The sequence below is a fragment of the Lagopus leucura genome, unplaced genomic scaffold (assembly GCF_019238085.1).
Source record: "Lagopus leucura isolate 7727_CA_CO unplaced genomic scaffold, USGS_WTPT01 Super-Scaffold_1, whole genome shotgun sequence".
NCBI classification, from domain to species: domain Eukaryota; kingdom Metazoa; phylum Chordata; class Aves; order Galliformes; family Phasianidae; genus Lagopus; species Lagopus leucura.
The window spans coordinates 22,473,117-22,493,150 of NW_024962250.1; the positions used below are offsets into that span (position 1 = coordinate 22,473,117).

The 20,034-nt window shown below is 43.2% G+C and overlaps 1 protein-coding gene across 5 annotated transcripts in view; it reads left to right on the top strand.

Annotated features, from left to right (window-relative positions):
* The window catches only part of ADCK1 (aarF domain containing kinase 1), a 79,033-nt gene that overhangs the window by 17,790 nt on the left and 41,209 nt on the right, over nucleotides 1–20,034 (top strand). For all 5 annotated transcript variants that reach the window (XM_042869116.1, XM_042869096.1, XM_042869106.1 and 2 more), the window contains one exon: nucleotides 15,880–16,083. In XM_042869116.1, coding sequence (XP_042725050.1) covers nucleotides 15,880–16,083 — 204 coding nt within the window. The remainder of the gene's footprint in view (nucleotides 1–15,879; nucleotides 16,084–20,034) is intronic.

Genomic DNA, 20,034 nt, shown 5'->3' on the forward strand with positions numbered 1-20,034 from the left:
TTCCTTGCTCTCTGCCTCCTGGCAGATGGGATACAGACTTACTTCACCCAGAGCTGCATTCATTGGTTGCTCACAGGGCAAAGGTTCTCCACAGAATTAATTTTCAGAGAAAATTGAGACCCAAGCCCAGGGTGGTTTCATTGCCAGGCCCAGTCAGGTCTCATATGCTGCAACTTTGCATGTTTCTGTCAATGGCAGCTGAGCCGAGAGGTCTCCCCTTCCCGGTTCCCTTCTGGAGTAGTGTCCTGAGCAGTGCCTGAGCTTGGTCCTCACCTGGAGTCAGAAGCAGCTGTGCCTTACTTTCTTTCCTGGAACTTTCATTCCTGAAAAAGTGTAGTGTCAGGTTCCATAGTTTGCTGAAATCTGATGAACTCATGGCATGAGAAACTCTTCCAATTACAAACAGCCTACAGAAGCCATTATACTGCATATTAGTTATGAAAGACTAATACAGGCATATGGCTTCTAGTTGAAAAATATTAAATGCAAATAAAGCAACAACAACAAAAAAGGCTCTGTCCTTTTGCAAAATCCATTAAATGGTAGGGGCATGTGTGCAGCTAATGAAGGAAGGTTGCTTAAAATATCTCAAAAAAATGTTCACTGCTTATAATTGTTGGACATATGTGTAGTTAATTAAAGAAATAATGTGTAGATAAGTCACACAACCACCATCCCAGTAACAGATGCCCCTCCTCCTACCCACATTGCTCAAGAAATTTCATCTCAAGAAGGGGAATGAATTCTCAATTGCAACCTACCTAGTAATTAACCACACTGTAATTCTGATGTGCAATGCTGTCACCCACCATCAGATGGGAGTGGAAAAGGCCCTGCATTTTGTTGATGGTTGAACATTTGTTTTCCTCATCACTTTGACACCACAGGTAATTGCCATTCCTGAAATATTCTCTTGCTATCATTACAAAGCAACTGTTAGGGACAAATTAATTATGAAGAGTCTCGTTATGACAGATTAATAGGCCAACAGAGATTTCTTCTTCTTTCAAGCAACTGAATAGTAAAATCTAGCAGCTTCCATATAACTGTTAGGATCATGTGTTTTTCTGTAAACCAAGATGTGCTTTGCTGGAGATGAGGGATATGTGAAACTAGAAATAGTGTGTTTCCAAGCTTACTTTAATTGAGCTTTTGGTTTTCCAGTATTATGTGCCAAAATAAGCATGAGGTAAGGCATTGCCATATGGAGGGGAGGTCTTCATGATTGGTATTGAATCAGTAGGATCTCGGTCCAGCAGCAGTGATAGACTTGTGAATTTGATGGGTTTTAGAATGAGGCACCAAGTCATTATTTGAACTACTTCGTGTTCTCTAAGGGTTCTTGTTGTGAAGGACATAAGGTCTGTGTTGTTCAAGCCCAAGAGAGTAGGAGTTGGAAATAACTGAATGGCTCGTGGCTGTGTTTAGAAGTTCACCCATCTTATGTGTAGTCCGGACAGTAATTCATGTGGACTTGTTATCTGTGCTTTCAAAGAGGCAGTTAGATTATATCTCATAATTGACTGCCTACTACAGGATGTTAGTAAATCACGTGCTGATGGGCACACAATTAAAAATGAGTCTGTCTTATGCTCTAGAACAGGCATAATGTAGATTTAAAGAAGCCTCCTGGGGGAATCCTGTTCGTATCATCAGCTTTGCCTTGTTTGAAGTCTCATTCAAGTTCTTACGCAGCAGTGACTTAGCAAAATCTAATTGGGACCAGCATCCTCTCTCTTGAGTTTATCAACGCTAACTGTTTATACAGCACTCTCTCCCTTCCTTCAAAAGGATCCTCAGTGGTACAGCCCCCCTTTGTGCCATGATCTCCCTAGTAGGAGAAGATAGAAGCTCCGCTTATTTCTAGAGACAAAACCAAGACAATCACATTTTCCATGCTAACCTGCTTTCTGAAATCAATTCCATGTTTAATTTTAACTTCATCCTTTTTTTTATGGGATTTCCAGGTGAAGTATGCAAATTCAGTAAGAACTAATAGATATCAGATGCCAGTAATCCATAAATAATGCTTTCATTGCTTGCTTCACAACCATCTTATGCAGTGCTTAATTCTCTGTAGTCCTTTTTGTCACTCAAATTTTGTCTTTGGGTCTTATTCACAGTGATTGTGTTTTACCAGCAAGGTCTGATTCATTTGAGAATCTTTTTCAATGTATACATATATATGTATTTTTTTCTGTCAGGTCTCATACTGATTGACTTTATGATAGACCTTTTGTCTGGAGTTTATTATTTACCTTCTAGTCAGCATTAAAAAGTGCCTGGTTTTGACTTGTCTGTCTCTACTGTAGTATCATCTTTGTTTTTTTCTTGTCCAGCGTTAGCCTCCTATACAGATTCTTCTCCTTTTGGCAAAGGAAAACCTTGACTTTTGCTCATGTGAGATTCAAACTGAAGCCTCTGGATGTTTAGATGGTGTTTTGTTTTTTAAATTGTGACAAGTATGGTCAGTTTAGCAGTATTCTCCACTGAGGAGTTCTAACCAGATAATGAAGGAGCAAGCTTTTCTTACCCCGCTTCTTCAGCTACCTGCAAAAGTTATTTGTAGTAAAGATCTGTCTTAGATTTCTACTGGATAAAACCCGTTTCTTGCTATATGTAGTTGCTTCTCTGGGAGAGTGGGAAGTAAGGATGGTGATATTTTTCCACAGGCAATGAAGAAAAGATCTGTTTTAGAATGCCCCAGTTTGAACCGCTCTTAATGACTATTGACCAAACATTTTGGTCCTGGATAGAATAGATAATCTGAAAATGAAGAAATGAAGTCTTTCTGCTCCTTTTCTTGTTGAATGTGTGCCAGCTTCTTGTGCACTGATACTATTTCATGTTGTACCCAGTTCCTCATAAGTAGAGTAATGGCTGACAGTGAGTCTACAGTGGGATTGGGCACTTCATTTTATTAAAATCCATAATGAAACAAGACATCCATCAGCTTTACTGAATTTTTTACTTTTGTTTCTTATATTTGATGTTTACAAATGTGGCATCCCTGCCTTGTGGATACTCATTCATCTCCTAGGTGAGAGGTAAAACTCAACAACTGGGCAATGGAAAGGGCAAAATGTTGAATATATAGATGTACGTTAAGATGATCTCAACTTCATTCCCTTCACAACCTAGGTGAGCCATAGCCAAGTGCAGGGTGAATGCATGCAGTGCTTTTTGTTGTGATACTGCATACAATAAAGTCAATTGCCTCTGGTACTGCTGAGGGTAATTCCTTCTGCCTAATGTGGGAGCAAAAGTAATCTGCTCTGGGTAGTGCCTAAACATCATACAGGTACACTTGGGCTGTCCTTTTGCTAATCTCAATGTGATGCCATAATATTCATACTTTTTAGTTTTTTTTTAAACTGCTACCTTGTGCTATTTTTAAGTGTCACCCTGAAAGTCAATGCAAGTTCTCACTGTTTCTTGTGTTCATACCATCCATAAAGATTCAGCAGACCAAATGCCACTTCCAGGGGCACCCACATCAGTGTGTTTTTTCCAAATTCTGCTTTGATTGGCAACTATGCACACCAGCTGTTTCCAATGTGAAAGCAGAGGAGTGGCTATGAGGAGGGATCTGACCTTCTAATTGCAGTTTAGCAAGTCTGCTGTTTGTACATGAATCTGAAGAGGCACCAGCTCAGTCTCCATAGTGGTGCCACTGTTGGGATGCTAGCTGATGCAGCTTCCTTTCTTGGTGTGGAGCTGTGTTCTCTTAACTAGAAGGAAAAAAAAAAGCTGGAGACATCTATATGTTTTTCATTGAAGATAGCAACTCTGATACCCAGAGGGGATCAGATCTGCTGAGTAACATGCGGGCTTTTTTTCTTTTCCCAACATAGGCCTTTTAAAATTAGAACTGTGCTGTACTACTGGTGATGATTTAGTGCCACTGCAGCCACTCCATAGGTTGGATGTAGTGCTATGACAGTTGTAGCAATTGTTTTTTTTTTTTAAATTGACAGCATAATCCCATGGTTGTTATCTTTCCTGAGTTCCTAGTCAATCTAATTTAATCACTTCTAGGTATTTCATGTATTGCATTCTTTCTCCTCTTCAGGTACCCTTTTCTTATGGGAAGAGGGCTGTGCTTTAAAGGTCAGGGCATTTCAGGGAGAAGAATCTGCCTGTGTCAGTTTGGTAAGGGAATGATTTATTGAGATCTCTAGAGAGACTGCAATGGAAATTCTTCTTTCCGGATTCTGTGACCAAACCAAACGCTGTTGTGTGACTGTCACTGAGGAATTTAACTTGTTTTCTGTGCTTTCCTGGCCATTGTAGTGACCTGCCAGGAGTGAAGCTGCATATGTAGAAGGGGGAGAAGCTGCTGTCACGTGGCTCAATTGCTGACTTTGACTGAGATAGGTCCTGACTGGAGGTCAGCTGTGACATGCAGCTGGTAGGATGGGATTCGACTGTCGGGAAGAAAAAAATGTCAGCCCAGATTCTTTGGCACTGACAAAGTGGATGTGATGATTTCTCCCCTCCAGCAGCAACGGCTGCCTCCGCTCTTCCTTCTTCCCTGCACACCCACACTAGGAGAGCAGACTGTGTGAAGCTACTGTCTTGCGCCGCTGCTGCTGAACTAGATGGGATTTAGCTGAGCTTTCTTCATCTTTCCTTCTCTGTATATGACATCCATCTTTATAAATCTCGTCTGTCAGCATATCTTAGAAATTCCTCTAGACTCTTTTCCAGCTCCATTTTATTGCAGGATGGGGTAAGGGGACTAAAGAGGCAATCAAGTGCCCATCCTTGTGTCTGCTGCTGGGGTCTGTTGCTTCTCTTTGAAAGTCAGGAATATTCAGTATTGAACAGATTGATTTTCATTTCATCTCATCTTTCACCTCTTCACTGCCCCCATTAACACTGTATGTTTCCTTTCGCATTTACAGTGTCTGATTGCTTGAGCAGTTGGAAGATGTTACCAAGTTAATCCTCTTGGTATCACTGGTTTTATTACTGAGAGCAAATCATGAAAATAGTTCTCATCAATACCATCCTGGCTCAGCTGTCTTGCAGTGGCTCCTGTCATTCCCTGCCTGGTTTGTTTTGCTTGCTCTATACCTGGGACTTGGGACTTTTTCAGTGAAAAAAGATCTTCTCTACACCCCTGTCCCTGTTGCGAAGGCTCCCTGTGCATAGCCATTAAGGACCAGTGGCAACTAAGTCCTACTGTGGCCTTGTTTGAGCTAGTTTCCCCTCGCTTTCTGTTGCCGAGGGCTAGAACTCGCTTCCCATGCTAATTCCTACCCAATGTTTTCTTGTGCAGGTATAGCTGTCTGGGAAGTATCACACTAGAGCATTTTTCCTGCAAAAATAGTCTCTTGCCATTAGTTCATTAGTCTACTGTTTCCATAGGGTGTGTCAGCAATTCTCGTTTAGGGAACACTTCTGAATGTAACACATTTCAGTTGATCTTGTTACCTACAACAACTGAAAGCAATTAAAGCAGGACTTAACTGGGAGACCCCAACCACAGCTATGAACAAGACAGTTTAAGACAGTGTCTTCACAGCCCTCAGCTTGTTTTTCCTCATGATTTGATCGAAGCTGAGCTGAATTAATTTTGCTAGCAAGAATTTGAGATACTGTGTCAAATTTATTATTGTTTCACCTGACTCTGTAACAGGAGCTGCAGACGATGTGATCAGTGGGTTGAGACGTGCCTAATTTCACTGCAGCTTCTGTGAATGTCTCTGCTTCCGGCAGCCATGCTGTTGAGTGACTTCCTTTCGTTTGTGGGTACTCTGTAGTGAATCGCAGGACACCCTTGTGTACCCACTGTCCTCAGCAGGCTTAGATCAAGGGATGAGCGCAGAGCTGCACAGAGCTGCACAGAGCTATGAGAGAATTTCACTTGTGTGAGAAATGTAAAGTCTGATTTGGCATATGGAGTGGAAACTGGCCTTCGTTTTGCCCTCCAAGTTTCCCATGAAGTAGCTTAGGCTTTGAAATGTGTGTTCGCCATTCTACCCAGAGGCTTTAGAACATATTACTGTTTTAAATTCCTCTGCCTTTCTTACCTTATGAAGTTTTACTTTTGTATCTCTAGTGAGTCAATGCTCTGGTGTTACTTCAATGTTCATTTACAGTAAATCGTCAACTTTTTTAATTGTGAAGGAGTAACCATTTCAAACAGCCGTAGAAACCAGAAGCAAAAAATGTCTCTAAGAATTCTAACCAGTAACAGGTTTTTTTTATTGTCCAGTTCTGCCTGTCGTCTTGCTTTTGGTGAATTAGGTAGATAATCTAGCAATGAGAACAGAACAGGGAACTTTGATTTTTATTCCCAGTCCTGACAGTATTGTTCTTTGTGGGACCCACTCAAATCATTTTGCTGATATGAGTTCTTTTTTTTTTTTTTTTTTTTTTTTTTTTTTTTTTTACGATTGAAAAGGAAGAATGGAGATTTACCAATGTGAAATGCTTTCAGGGGTATTCATAAAGTTAGCAGTAATAGCGTTAAATGATCTTTATGGTAGGAACTCTTAGATTATGGGCTTGCACAGGGACTGCTGCCACCATTGAGGATTTGTTTACAGACAGTATCTTTCAGGAAGGAGAAAGGAAAATGAGGTCTTGGTTTTCTCTTTTAAGGAAATAATAATAATTTTGGCTGGCAAAAGATGTCTCTGAATCCATCCAGAATGAACTATCACTTAAAGTTTGTTATGGAACTCAAGTGTATTTCTGCCAGGGGGGCGTAAGAGCCCTTGTCTCCACTGGCTCCTTGAATGTGTCTGAATCAAATCTGTTGTGTTAAATTACTGCAGAGTTTATTCCTGCTAAGTTTTCAGCAACCAGTGTGGGTATGAACTGGTGGACTGGGTTCTCCTCTGGATTACGTGCTGACAGCTGCTTTTATGGCTTGTGTCCAATACTGCAGTATATTCAGTGCCTGTACCTACCACAGGAAATACGCCATCACCTCACAGTATTACAGCTGATTTTATTTCCTCCTTGTGGTTAAGTTACTCAAATGATCAGGAACTCTACTGCTGATCTGTGCTGAAGGATGTCTTAGTTGTTCCTTGCAGCAGAGATCTAGTTTTCTGAATGTTTGTACTTTCAAGCCCTCAAAATTGTGTCTGACATATAGACCTCTTGTCTGCAGCATCAAATCAATCATTATTTTGGCACAGCTGTCACACATTCACTGGAGGTGATGTCTGTAGATAAAGGGCTCAACTTGATGTCAGTTTCAGATTCCCATACTCAAGTGGGTGAGAACAGGCAGGTAATGCTGGAGCAGTGGAGGTGGCCGTCCCTTCCCTATGCTGCTTATTCTCTCCGCTAAGGAGACTTAGAAAGAATAGTACTGTGTATCACAGAGGAGGGGAATCAACTGCTCCCTTCTGATTTTTCTCCAGGACTGCCCCACAGATAACTTAATTGCTGCTCAGTTGTTTCTATTAGCTATTTACCTAAAATTGAGCTGGCTAATGAAAATGTTTCTAATTAATATGAGGCAGATTATAACTCATTACAGCAAGGTCGTCAGTAATGAGGGATAATCAGAGCACAAATGACTGAGCTTGGAGCAAAATGAAGATGGAGCATAAGCAGATGATCAGCACTGGCTGTGCATGCACCAGTCAGCAAGGGTAGAGTTCAACAAGGTGACTGTGGCCAAGCAGCACTGTTTCCTCCTCTCCAGTGACTGCTGGAAGAGATGTACCTCAGCCAAGCAGAAATGTTTCCCTAATTATGTGGTGTTTTGATTTAGGACTTTGTTGCTGGGCCTCTCCTTTGTCAGCTATATTTATTGTTGAAAACCATACTGTGACTAAAGGTATTAGTGTGGGAATATGTGCAATGTAGACGTGAGCTGTCTGCGTGTGCTTGTGCATGGAAATTTGTGGATCTGATGACCTCAAGGGTGGCAGCTTGTATATCTGCAAGTGGGCTGCCTTGAAATGTTAGGAAAAGTTTTTCCTGATTTCCACAAATTTGCCTAAGTAATGAAATGTGTTCCTTTGCTTAAATTTCAGCTTTTCAAGCATTTGTGATGCAAGGCCCCAGCAGCAACACTAGACTTCAGCTGACACATTCAGTGTGATCGTCCTTCCGTCTTGTCAGAGTTCACTGCCTGTGCTAGCTGAGTGACACCTTGCTCCTGTATTTGTGGAACTGGAAGGCTGTGAAATGGTTGCTTCAGTCTAAAAAGTCATTTCTGTCCTTTATCCTTTGCAAGCTATGTGGGTAGCTCCAAAAATAATGCCTCCTGTTTGTTCCCACAGAAACTACAACAAATACAAAAAACACATTAACACTATTTGATAGAGCAAATTCTCAGCTACAAAACACAATTTTGAAACAGTCACCACTATCAGCATTTTCAGCAGCAATGAACAATTTCCTATATGCTGTGCTTGTTTTTTTAAAAAAAAAAAAAAATCTGCACCAGAGGAGGTGATCTGCTGTTGCTTCTGCTGAAACACACCACTCACCCCTGTTTTTTTGGTCTTCATAAATGTTCAGCAGTCATTGGTGAATGTTAATAGGTGCTATTTTTTTTCATGTGGAGGGATTCAGTGATGCACCTTCTCTTCATCCACAATAACACGTCAGATGCCGTTCTGTCAGACTGCCCCTTTGCTGGCGTCTTGTATGGGGCACAAAATGTAATGTGTATATAACAAAATGATGGAAAAATTCAATCTCTGCTCCCATACCACCACTGCTATCTGCCTTTGATGTCATAGGAGGCATTACTTTCAGAGCAGTCCTTGTATAGCTCTCTCTTTCCTGCTTTCTGGCTGTTTCACTGGCTACCTATGGTTGTGCTGGAATTTCTGAAGGATTTTGGTCTCTGCCAGGACTCTTATGAGGTATAGCAGTGTGATCTGGGATTTGGATGAAGCTCTTTTACCCCTGAACACAGCTGACTAAAATGTACAGGACTGAAAAGGTACCAACCTACCTGCTTAAGTGAGAACATGTGGAACGCCTTCATCTCCTATGGGCAGACAGAAACCCACAGAGAAATTTTTGTAAGTGTTGTACATGACTTACACAAATAATGAATTATTAGATTGTGGGCTGCATTGCATCCGGAGTATTCCAGTTCCAAAGATACACTTTCAGCTTGCAATCAGCAGCGCGATCAGTTAGTATTAGTGGAAGGAAGCATTTGAGTGGGAAGTCTCTGGTGTGCATAAGAATGAGCTTTTGTAAATAGTAGGAATAAAAGGTAGTGTATAAAGGAGGCAATAAGAATTCCATTTTGTATTGTGTCTCACTGCCACATCCCTGCTGTCAGTCAGTTTGATTACCAGGTGGATAGTGCTAGGGAAGGCAGTAGTAGTTATATTAACTGGATGCTATTCAGACATGTTAAAGGAGATAACAGCCTCTTGGATGCAACCACACTGTTGTTTCAATGGGTTCTAGGCTTTCTGTTGTTATTTTTAAAGCACAGAAGTACAGAAATATTTGTCATGGCATGTGATTTCAGTCGCTCACGGTGTTAAACTGGGGTGGACTTCCTTCTGTTCCTCTCCAGTTTGTGCTGCCTTAGGTTATTTAAAGCTGCTCTATAGATCTGCTAGTCATGTGCGTGCAGCCCCACTGTTATCAGGATTTCCAAGTCTTTACAGTGGCAGAGAATTTAATAAATATAGAAGATCCTTGGAAACCAGTTGAGTCACAGCAAAAAGGTTGCCCAGTGTTATTGGAATATGGGAGCTGAATGCACCAAATGGGTTCTTCGGAGATTTTAATGATGGTGGGAGCCACCCCATTTCATTCTATCTCTCACTGCGGCTGATCAATAGGGTGATTCTTGTCTTGATGCCTTGAGCAAGAGTGTTTAAAGCCCTTTAGGCGTTTTATTACAGGTAATGATCTTGTGAGTCTGTAACACGGGGGACAGCAATCCTGAGTTTTGTAAAAAGCTTTGTGAAAGCACTTCTAGAGATGAAAAGCTCCATATTAAATCAGTTATGGTTGTTTTATCGTGAATGTCTGCGCCTTTACCATTAAGCTCTTGGCTTTTTGGACAGTGAGTGCCCCTGGTTAATGCTGTACAAAATGGTGTTTAAAAAAAATGACTAAAAAGATTGTTGTTTTGTGGAATACCACATTATTTGCTGTTTTGTGGGAACTTGAAATAGGAATGGCAGATTTGCCTTTTATTATTTCATGTACCTCCTTTCTCTCTTGAACAGTAACTCTCTCTAATCAAAACAGCCCCTTGACTTTTCGCATCTCTTCTTTATGGTCTCTTCTCAAATGCATGTTAATTTTTTTCTTGCCTTTCTCTGCCCTCTTTGCTTTTTCTTCTGTTCCTCATTCTGTGATGGAATGCCCAGAATCTGTTAGTTTTGTGCTTTCAGTTTATACAATAGCATTTTGATACCTCTCACGTCTTTTTCTCTTTCCTTGTACAGTTACACACCGTTTGGTTTTTTTTTTTTCCTGAGGCCTACAGGGTGCGCTGTGCAGGTGCCTTCGCTTAGCCGTCCGCAGCAACAGGATGCACGTGTTCAATGCTTACAAGTAGTTTAGAACCCACCAGAGTGTGTGGGTAGGATACATTGCTCCTTCTGATACATGTAACCTTGCAGCGGTAAGTGCTGACTGTGATCTGCTCCTCTATTGATTGCTTTCCTCTCTATGGGAGGGACCTGGCAGCACTTATTTTTCCATAGTGTTGAATACTTTCTTTTATATCTCCTGCAAGTTATGTCACTGTGCTGTTCTCTCTCTTTCTACTGCTAATAGGGAAATTAAAACTTAGTGTAAGAGGAGATTAACAGGACACTACTGTTAGTTTTCAGCAGTGATGAAGAACATCCCATTGTAGCCCCTTCTGCCTTATGGGTGCTACCTGTTTCCCTTTTCAGCACATTTCTTGGTGTTTTTGCTGCTAGCTTAGCCTCAATGGAATGACAGCATTGCAGGTGCTAATATGGACAGGACTTCTGCAGTATCACCTCGTCTAAAATTGCTCAGAGCAAGTTGGAATGAAGCTGTGGTGAAAACACCGCTACGTGTTGCACCCTTGTCCTATCCAGAGTCTCCCACTCTTACTGTCCATAGTGCTCTGGGCTTGTTGTTGTGAAGATGGAATTCTGAGCATGGAATGGGACAACTGAGCAAACGATGTAAAAGAATGCTCTTACATCTTGTCCAATAATTCATTGTTTTTCCTTTCACTTTTAGTGGGGGATTTTATTGAAAGGCACTAGAAAGCCCTGATGAATATCCCCCCCCTTTCTCTTGTATTGACTGTTGCATTAATGTGCTCAGAGTATTTTAGTGGACTGGTGAAGAATGATTTCCTTTTTTACTTTCTCCAAATTCCTGTTGGCTTTTTTACATTGGTATCACGGATAACAAGATGATTTTTTTAGTGCTCTTTGTAATTAGTGTCTCAGCTAATTTAGTTGATACAGAACAAAAGCTAACAAGATGGTAATTTCCCAGATTATTCTGGACTTTCTTAAAAGCAAAAGACCATTTGTTCCCCTTTGGTTCTCTGGAAGCTAACAGTTTTAATGCACAGTCTTTTTTTCTTTGTTATCATTATTAACATTTCAGCTACCTTTTGAAATCATGTGCAATTTTTACATGATTGATGTTTTCAGCTTTTTAAAAATATTGATGTGGAGAGCGTATCCCCACTGTTAGCAGTGATGGGCAGGCCTATGGCAGACTTCTCAGAATCTGGCAGTGGCAAGAGAAGGCATCTCCACCCCCCCTCTCTTGCTCAGGTTGAGAAGTAGGTGGGATCATAGAATGGCTTATGTTGCAAGGGACCTTAAAAATCAAGTTCCAACCTTGTGCTGTGAGCAGACTTGCCACCCACTAGACTAGGCTGCCCAGGACCTCATAAAACCAGGCCTTAAAGTGAAAATGAATGGGCAGGAAGCAGTGTGGAACTGCTGCTGTTCACCTGTCCAAGTGTGCTGCCCTGTGCGGGGTGAGAGGAAGGAGCAGCTGTTCTAGACCCATCTTCCTGTAAAAATCCAGACTGATGGGCTTTCCGAGGAATTTGTGGTTGCAGTATTCTTGTAGGCAGCTCTCATCACCAGGAATTTCTGCTGACTTGTTTGTTATGTCTTTGACTAATTGCATTTCAGATTCTTCTCTCTGCATCCCTAATCCTTATTTCACGTTTTGCCAACTTTGAGTATACCCCTCAGGGTTGGAATGACTCTTCTGAAGGATTTTTCATATGAAGAATGCTTCTGCCACTTACCTTGCTGTCCTAAGTGGCCTTTCTGAGCTCTTTTGTTGCCAGTTCTATCACTAAATAAAATACTCAAGTTGGCACCAGGAAATCTTAGCTTTGGTGTTTATTATCTTCTAAATTAGTTCCTTCATTTGAAGGTCAGATTAATGTCTGCTCATTTGTGGCACCTGCATGTCTGTTGCTTTGCCAGGGTCTCCGTGAGCAAAGACTCCTTCAAAAGCAACAAAATGGCTCGAGCAGCCAGATCTGCTTGTACATCAAGAGTAAATTAACAAATGTCCTCGTGCTCTCCTGCTTGCAGAGACTATGTGCTTCATACCAGAGGTGTCTCTAAATCTGAGAATTCCTGCTTTCATTATGGCCCACATGGAACCATTTTAGTAATTAGTGTTAATCCCACTCTAGTCTCAGGGTTTAGGCAAGCCACGTAGGTTGGATAGCCATGCTGTAAGCTAATGGACAATTGATCGTGCTGAAATTTGGAGAGAGTATGGAGTGAGAAAGAGATGCCCATGTGGGTTAGGGAAGCAGCCATCTGCATGCTCAGACAGCATTTGTGATCTGAAGTGCTTCCTGAGGGAAGCTTATTCTTGGTAATCCTCTGTATGTGAAACGCTTCCTTTCCTTGCAGCATGCTCCTAGGCAGGGTGCATACAAGCAGGTCCATGTCTAACTAGCTGTTGTTCCTAGCTCTTTCCCCGATAAGAAGAATTTTCAAGGTATTGCTTATGTAGCAAAGCAGTATCTTGTGAGATTCCTTGGAGAAAGCTCTGAGGCATTCTGGGGGATTTCCATTCACCGTGCAGTTTCTTTGAGATGGGGCAGAAACGTGGGTCAACAGAGGCAGGCACGGTAGGAGGAGTGTGGCTCTCTTACTTTGCCTATGGCTAGGATGAAAGAAACAAATACTACATTTGGACAATGACCTGACTTGAGATCAATTAATAGCAGTAAGAATGTTTTTCTTCTGAACACCTTGTCCTGTGTGATAAGAAAAGAGACCTTGACAGCGAGATTCACAGTCCTGCTTCATTCTCACCTTCACCTTTAATGAAGATTGAAGTTTTGTTGAGTTGAAGGCTACAGTTAGGTTTTCTTTTTCCAATATATGTTGTTCAGTCAACACTCTCTGGGCAGGAGCTGCTGTTCCCTGATCCTGACAGCATCTAGGGCAGCTGTCTCAGTGTCAGCCAGACCAGTCATAAACATGCTGTGGAGAGTGCTGGGTGTGGGGCTCCTGATCCATTTAACTCTTCTGTCAGAGTGCCATTGTCTCTGTTGTTAAGGATTGCTGTGATCACAAGGCAAAACTACGTTCTCTGCTGGATGGATAAGTTTGGGAGGGCTAAAACTTCCTGTCATGTCTGCAGTGACAGGCAAGAAGATAAACTTTGCATCCAAGTGTGTCTGCATTGATTGTATATGCAGTTACTTGAGCTTTCCTTCCTCCCAGCTGCCTTTGGTCATTCACCACCCAGCCATTTCCCAGTGATCCTTGCAAGGTGGCAAAATACTTCGGGGCCAGTGCCTCTGGTCCTAGCTGGCCAGTGTAAGACAGTCCTGTCTTACAGCCCTGGCATCTATGTCTGGTGCTTTACTTTGAGCTGTGCAGCAGCCCAGAGCCTTTCAATGGGCTCCTGCTGCATCTTGTGGGAATCACAGACCATGTGCTGGCCTTCACTTGGTGCTGGAGGTTTTCGAGTGCATCTGCAAGGAGGCAGGCCTGGTGCTGTGTCCTTCTTGTGCCCTGGGCTGCAGCTGGCCCAGCACTTTCGGGGAGTCAGCCCCACTCAGCCTTCAGCAGGACTTCCTCTGCTGCTAGAGGACTATGCAGAGGGCAGTTATCAAAGCTGCACTGCAGGCTGCGTTCCTGTAATGGGCTGAGTTTCCTGTGCTGTGACAAAATACCCAGCTGCTCTGGCTTCCTCCTTCCTCCTGCTTTCCTCTTTCATCCCATTATTCCCTTCCCATGTTCTCCTTTGTTTTCTTGTCCTTTTCACAGCTTCTTTTCCATATCCCCTTTTGGCCTGCTTTTTCTTCTGCACATAGAAGGGAAAAGCAGAAAGCAACCAGGATAAAGCCCTGCTTGTTACAGCAAGAGCTTCAAAGGAGGTGTATAAGATTTAGCACAGGAATATGGGAGGCTTCAGGACTGCTTGTGGAAATTATTTTCTACTTATGCCTCTGTGAGAGCTTTTGAGCAGGCAGTATGCTGAGATAAGCATGTTCTTTGTGCATTTATGCTTGCTTGTGTGTGGCCACCTAGGGAAGGTGTGTGTGTGTGTGTGTGTATATGCGTGCATGTGTGCATCAAGCTGTCAGATCTCACATGCAGAGTGTGAGAGACTCTCACATTCTCCTCACACTCCCCCTGGCCTGTATTTCATGCACTTGCAGCTCAGCATCCAGCCTGTCCCCTGACATTCCCAGAAGCAAGACATTTGCCGTGCCCTGTGGTGTGACATAGCACTGCTTTGCATGGAGGGCAGAAGCGGCCACTAAACGGAGACTGTGGGTGTGGATGTAGTGACATTTCTGCATTTTTGTGATGGTATTCATCTCTACCACGTACTTTACGGCTTTCAGTAGAGTTCCTTACCCCGGTATCTTGGTATTTCCTGGCCAGATGAGGTCTGCACTGCAGGATTTGACCTTCAGTGACTTACAACATGGAAGCCATAGGAATTTAAGGGCCTCTATTAAGACAGATGCTGAGCACTGCCAGGAGATGGGCACATAGTTGCTTTTTGTCATTGATTTGCTTAGATTTTATTAACGTATTGGTAAGCTTATCTGAAGTTTATGAAAGAATATTGAGTAGCTCTGTCCTTGGCAGGAGGCTTTCCTACTGAGAGTAATAATAGCAGAATAAATTATTGTCAATAACAGATCTGGTAACTGGTTGGCTCTTGAGAGGCAGAGTGAACCTCAGGAATGGGCAAGTGGTAGATGATAGTTTTTGTCGTTTCCATGCTTTTTGGCTAGTGTAAGCAAAACTAAAGTCTCCTAATTCCCAGTCCATAAAACTACTGTCACTTTGTTGGCAATGTGAGTAGTAAGACTATGATGTGTCTGGACTTGAGTGGTGTAATTTCTCCTTTTGGCTGAGGAGTGTGAAGAACTTCCATGTATTGCCCTTCCTCACTACCAGAGATATTTGTAGTTTTAATTATTTTTAATAATATTTTTTAACAGACTCTTCTTCCAGGCTCCAGATTATTCCTAGGTTGGTATCTGCAATTTTCTTCTCACTTGAATTCTTTGTTCTTTCAAACATGGTCCAGTATTGTTTGCAGTACTGACACTTGTCTTTTGACAAGGGTTCCCTGTGCATCATAGTGGTGGATAATAATTATGGTAGATGTTATGTTCTGTGTGAAGATGTAGCCCTGGGCAGAGCCAAAAGCTGTTTGGATGTCCGTGATCATGGTGCCTGTGCAGATACACATGGAAGCCCCTTATGCTCTGGAGTATCTTGTCCTGGTCTACTTCAGTCCCACTAAATCAAGGTGGAGTCCTAATAGTTAACTTACGCAGACGAAGCCCAAAATTAAGAATGGAAATTCCTAGGGTGTTTCAACAGCGGGTAAATAGAAGGTGTACACGTGGTTCTGTGCATGTAATAGGTAGCAAAAGGGCTTGGCTGATGTTCTGTCTCTCTGCAGGTGCACCTGCGCTCTGCTGAGCGCCTCCGAGAGCTGTGCTGTGCTAACCGAGGCACCTTCATCAAGGTGGGCCAGCACCTGGGGGCACTTGACTACCTGCTGCCAGAGGAGTACACCCGCACGCTCAAGGTGCTGCACAGCCAGGCCCCACAGAGCACCAGACAAGAGATCGAGCAAGTCATCCGCGAGGATCTGGGCAAAGAGGTAAGGGCTGTTCAGGACAAAGATGCATTTGCAGGGCTCTGTGAGGAAAGACTGCTTTCCCTTGACTGCAGTAGACCAGTTCCAGCTGGCACTGACAACCCTTTAGATTTTTGAGCCCCTAATTAACCTTTGAAGAAAATAATAGCATAAATCACTTTCGGTGCTTGCAGTCAGGTAGCATAATATCCAAGGAATTTGTAACCATTAACCCCCAACAGGCTGCAGCACTGAGATCAGAGGTGGGTGTCTGTGTTCATCAGATATAAGGAAAGTAACTGTGATATTTAAAGAGAGCATTCTGCTGCTTTTTGTCTTGCCCTGTATGAGAAGAGATCTGCCTTACAACTCCCAGGCTGACCAGGGGCATTTCAAGGAGCACAGCTGATGTGGGAGGGAGGAGGAAACTGTGGAAAGGCAGTAGTAGAAAAGGTGGAATTGCTGGGTGAGAGACAGGCTGTTGAAGAATAGAAGCAATGTGCACATACAGAGCTGCTGATACAAAAGAGGTTTATGGGGCTCTTTGGGGGTGTTTCAGGAAGTCTGTGTGGTGAGGAGGTGTGGAGAGAACAAGGGGGTTTGACTGAAGTATTTGCACCTACATAGTAGATAAATTGTGGATGGATTTGGATGTGGTGGTTGTTGTTAGAAATGACAGTTTGTATTCCCTGCAATTGAATGGCAGGGTTAGTGTCAGCTTCTGGCCTGCATTCTCTTTGCCTTCCTGCAAGCTAGATGCTTCATTTCTCGGCGCTGTGTCCTCAGAGCCTGGCCAGTACCAGCTGTGTTTCATAGCTCAGTGGATAGATGGAGCAGGACAGGCTGTCTGCTCCCTGCTGCTCTATGGGGCTTCACCCTGCAATCTCACTTCTGCAGATGTGGAAAAACCACCTTGAGGTTAGCTGCTACTAAATGATCAAAACAGCCACCTCTGTCTGCCTGTGTGGTGTCTCTCAGAAGCAGAGCCACATGCTAAGGAGGTGGGCCCGTCCTTCTATTCAGCTGCCACAGACATATCCTGGTCTCTTTCAGCGTTTTGGGAGCTAGGCAAGCTTTCCATGCCTCATTGATTCCCAGCGAGACAGCTTGAATCCAGTCTCCACAGCAGCCCTTTTTCCTCTTAGCATTCACAGCACCCACATGGGCAGTGCTGGGCGATATTTAATTTTAAAGAGACAGGGGGGATAAAAAGATAGGAATGGGAAGAGAAAGAGGAAATGCTAAAGAGAAAGAGAACAATGATTGAAAGAAGAGAGAAATGAAAGAGAATGGAATATATGAAAGTGGAATAACTGGTGAAACTGGGAGGTATTAAAATCACAGGTAAATGTCCATGGTTATTAGTTACAAGGTGGTAAATTTAGGATTTTGTTTGTTTTTTGTAATGATTTTGTAATGATTCTGGCCCCTCACAAGCAGCTACTGAAGCTGTTCAAGAGCTGAGTGAAAATTGCAGGAACGGGAGCAGTCTCAGTTGCTGTTAAGCTAAAGGCCTCTAGAAACTTTGACCATCAAAATTTCTCACATCAGCATACACTTACACTACTGCTGGAGAGTTTGTTGGGCTCCAGGGAAGACTGAAAGGCAAAACAGGCCCTTACTGAGAGCTTGGCAGGGATTGAGTTTGTTGCTTCCACTGCTCACTTAGTTCAAAGCTGGGAGAAAGGGCTGGGGTGAGCCCAGAGGTTGACTCTTCTCTCTGTTGAAGGCAAATCGTATAAGGAGCTTGAATATGTGTAAAGCTATACATTTAGAAGGATGTCAGTCCAGCCTTGCTTTGTGGGAGCACTGGTAATGGGAAGTAGTTTCTAATTGCATGATTAGCCTGCACCTCCAAGGCTGTGGCTTTTATACCAGTGCAAGGACAAGCTTACCGTTTGTAAGAATCCTCCTGCAGCCGTACAGTCATGGAGCTTGCTGCTTGAGCAAGGTGGGATACGCTGATGGTTTTACTATGATTAGTGAACAAAGCATGTGAGGCAGTGGTCCTGTGCTGTGGTTTCTCAATCAAGATGTATTTTTACAGACAGCGGTGTTTGGGGGACCCAGCCTTTATTTAGTCAATGGGCTTTGCTCTCTTTGCGTTCCTACCCTTGTGTTGGCACTGCACTAGTGCTGTGCAAGAGGAAACATACTTCTTGTCTGAGAAGATGTTATCCCTGTACAAAAACTGTTGCTAAGAGGGAGGCTTGCCCTTTTGTCACTCTACTTTAAATTGCTCGTGGTGATCCCAACAGTTTCTCTGTTGAGTACACGGGCCTTATGCATCCACTGTTGAAATATAAGCATGTACACCAGGGGAGCATGGTCACATGCAATGCCACATGGCCATGTGAACCTACCAGGGAAAAGAGCTGGGATGCAGCAAGGTACTAATGCCCTGGCTTTTGCTATGACAACCTTAATCATTATAGCAAGAAACTTCCCTGCCACTGAGCTGCTGCAGTCTGAGAAAGGACAGCAGGAATAGGAGAATCTCTTTTTACTGTTATTTCTGTATGAACTCTTGGTACAGCATGGCAGCCTTTGCCACAGCAATGGCAGAGAGGACAGTCTGATTCCTTTATTTCAGGAATTGTTTATCTGCTCTTTAAGCACTGCAAGACATATGCTTAGTTCTGATGTGCAGGACTGTTGAAGCGTACTTGACTCTGTGGGAGAGTATTAAAGACTTAGTATGCTGTTGGATATTACACTGCATGTCCTGCAGCATCCAAGTTGTTCCCAAGGGAATGTGAAACACTTTCTTTAGCTGACTCCGTATGTTATACTGGAGAAGATTCACTTGCCCTACTAGATGACAAGGTCTTCAGATTATGATGCTGCAGATCCTGATATGGCCCCAGCCAGCCACCTCCCAGGCTGGCAGTGTTGTTAAACCAGACCAGGATGCCAGGAGAGTTGCCTGTTTACCCCAGGTTTGCACAGAGTGGTAGAGTGCTCTGCGTGAATGTGCTGCTGTGACTCAGGTAGTGCTCAGTTGCTCTCACTCTTGATGCTGTGCGTCTGATACCAGATGGCTCTCACAAACATGCTGTATATGCCTTGGCAAAACCTCTGAGTCCAGGTCTCCTGTTGCTTGTGATCCTGATTCTAATAGTACACCTTAAGCACCCTCTAGTAATGCTGTACCAGGTGTGTGCTTTGAAGTTGGCCCTCGTGTACATGACTACCAGACACGGGGAAATTGCAATTAGGTCAGTGAAAGCCTCTTGTGCCTGCTGTGGGTTTTGTATCCAGCAGAGGAGATCTCCTGTTCCTCTGTGACATTGCCAGCCTCTTGTTACACCCCAGAGTGGGGGCTGTGATGGCAATAACTCTGCATGCTGCTGTAATGAGCACAGGGCTGGCTGTGGGACAGGAAGATCTGGCCCTTTTCCCACCCCTCCTCTAGTCTCTCTCAGTAGGCCTTTCAGGGCTTTCAAGCAGCTGTCAATAAAAAAAACACATTTGTATTAAAATTATAATGAGGAATAAAAATCTTCACTTTTTTCAATAACTTGAGTTATAAAAAAGAGATTTTTATCAATTATGAAAGGGATTTTGGCCATAAATAGGTAATTTAAAGAGTCTGTAGATGGATGGTGAATAGCATTAATGTCACCCAGAACAAATGGGCTTGCATTACTCAACTGGAAGGCAGGAACAGCCACTGTATGGGTCCTGCTGCTATGACAGCCTCTACTGTGCCCCATCTCTGCCATTCTGTGGGTATGAGCCTCTTGGTGCTGGTGGAGTTCAGTATTGCTGCCCCTGCACAGGAACCATGCAGGTGCCAGCTGCCCAAAACCAGGGCCCCAGTGCTAAATGCAGAGGGAAAGTAAACGGTGCTTTGTGTGAGTCAGGCAGTCCTCCTTGCTCTGTCACTTGTGTTCCTGCATGCTCTGCTTTCAGGCTCCAGAGTTATTGATCCTTAATGCCACACCAATGACAAGCTGGTGTCTTTATTCCCAG